Below are 2,267 nucleotides of genomic sequence, written 5' to 3'. Positions count from 1 at the left end.
CAAAATACTTTTTATGATTAACAATTAACGAGTCCATGGTGTCGATAATTTTCAAAATCTAGATAAAACCTGCTAAAAAAATTCATATATCTTCAAAACGCGTTTAACTATTATGATCATGTGAGGAAAACATTAATGAAAACAAACTCAACAATTGGTTTAGCAAATGAAAGACGAAATCTAATCGAAATTCAAATTTATCCAAAAATAAATTTCCACACATGGCAAAATTTACTATGTTGTGTAATTTCTCACATAAATTAAAAATTTATTATGTGATAGCAAGTCATATTTCTGAAGAACAAGTTGAATTTTTTTTTTCCTTCTGGAATTAAGCTCGTAGGTGGTCCCATAAACAAGTAATCTTCTCATTCCAAAATCAGAAATATTCTTAGGGAAATTCATCAACAGTGACAACAATTTAACACTGCATTTTCAGAGAGAATAATATACAAGGGACCAAAGTGTCTAAAAATCTGAATTCTATTATGTTCTCCGACGACTTAAAACATTCCTTAGAAAACAAAATAGCCATATGCATCGTATAGACATAGTCGTACAATAATACGTAACTCTATATGCTATTCGTACGTATACTACTGTTACTATGTTACATCCTCTTTCAAAAAAGGCCAAAGAGGACGGAGAAACCTAGTACGATGAGCCACACAATATGCACCAAAAGCAACGCCTGACCAGACAGAGGGACGACAGAACCGCCGTTCCCCACTTCACAAAACCCCATTTTCGCAACCTGTGCGCCGGCGCACGCAGCTTCGCTGCACCCGCACCAGTACGTCACACCGTCCACGCCGCAAACGGGGTCCGTCCGAAAACACTTCACAGGGCACGATGACGGCGTTATCCCACCGCATATTTTCTGTCCTTGGTCACCGGCAACCTGGGACGGCATCCGGAGAACCGTCGAGACAACGTCATTCGCTGTCACGGGCGGGAGGACACAGAGGAAAACGGCGATGAAGACAGCGGAGAAGTAGAGGATTTTGAAGATTTCGGCCATGATCTGGGAGAGGCGAGCTTAATAAAGCTCGCCTGAGAAATCGGAGAACAGAAATTGAAATGGGTTGAGTTTGTAAGATAGGTTAAGAAAATTGAGGGATGAGAGTGGTGGTTGAACTACACGAATTACTCTGCACCTTTCTTTCTTTCTTTATTGCTTATCAATCTTCATCATTCATTTTGCTGTTTCTCTGCTCTGTCAACTTCTGGTGCTAATATCAAAGTCTTCTTAATGATAAATACATAAACGTGTGCAAGAAAAAAAATACAGTCTCCGCGTCAAAATAATTAAAATAAAACACAAAACTTAATTACCATTAATTTTTCCTAAGATAACGTATTAAAATACGTAAGCATGCTTAGCAAAAGCATATATTAAAAATAATTTAACATACAGTTAACGAATATTTTCGAGAAACCATATATAGTAGGTGCTTTTATTCTAGTTAAATGAATAATTGTAGCTGATAAGTTTTTAATCTTTAATACATGCTCACATTTAAACTTTTTAAATTTGAAATCACATGTCACTTTGATAATTTTCCCAATCACGATTTTGTTTTTCATACATAAAGATTTAAATTAGGAGAAAACACATTTCTAGACAAGGCAAGAAAAATAACGAAAACCATCCTAAAATTTATATATTGTCTATCACTTCTTTATACAAAATTGGATCATCCAATGCAAATTACAGTAGATATTTAAAAAAAAATACTTTATTTTTATTGAACATCTCCCCTTGTTTTTCTCTTATCACATTTTATTTCCTCCAAACCAATTTTCTCTCACCTCTCGTGTATATGAGCATATTTCAGGTGTACGTACTAATATTTTTTCTTCCAAATCACGAGAATGAAATATGGACTAAATGTAGGCTTATGCTATTTACACTACCCAATTTTTCTATCTAGACAACCCTTCTTGTTCCTTTTTATTTAAAATGATATGTTTACCCTTATCCTTTTATGCTTTCACTGCTCCAACCTCGCACGACACTTTTTGTTCGAAAACATTAACACATATTTTTCACTCTCTCAATGGAATGTTTTCTTTTTCTTTCTCGAGAATCTTTGGTTAAAAATGTCTTTTCGAAAAATAATCTCATAAAAAAATTATATTTCATACCCTCTAAATTTATTTTAACAAAAACACCATTGCATTTCCATGTTCAGGTATCAAGAAAATAAATATGACTTTGTAGTACAGATTTTTATTTTCTAAAAATTCCAAGAAAAACACTTTTG

At 34.0% G+C, this 2,267-nt stretch overlaps 1 protein-coding gene across 1 annotated transcript; it reads right to left on the bottom strand.

The window, feature by feature from the left end:
• Window positions 1–467: 467 nt before the first annotated feature.
• On the bottom strand, window positions 468–1,243 carry LOC108331236 (uncharacterized). The gene has a single exon (XM_017565883.1). The coding sequence runs from the start codon at window positions 1,019–1,021 to the stop codon at window positions 623–625; it is 399 nt and encodes a 132-aa protein (XP_017421372.1). The 5' UTR covers window positions 1,022–1,243; the 3' UTR covers window positions 468–622.
• Between the last annotated feature and the right edge of the window lie 1,024 nt (window positions 1,244–2,267).

Source organism: Vigna angularis, chromosome 4 (genome assembly GCF_016808095.1).
Source record: "Vigna angularis cultivar LongXiaoDou No.4 chromosome 4, ASM1680809v1, whole genome shotgun sequence".
Classification (NCBI taxonomy): Eukaryota; Viridiplantae; Streptophyta; class Magnoliopsida; order Fabales; family Fabaceae; genus Vigna; species Vigna angularis.
The sequence above is the reverse complement of the archived record's forward strand: the minus strand, read 5'-3'. Positions and strand labels throughout refer to the sequence as shown.

Bases quoted from the DNA above. Each gene is read 5' to 3' on its own strand.
- LOC108331236 (XM_017565883.1), bottom strand. From the start codon at position 1,021: ATGGCCGAAATCTTCAAAATCCTCTACTTCTCCGCTGTCTTCATCGCC.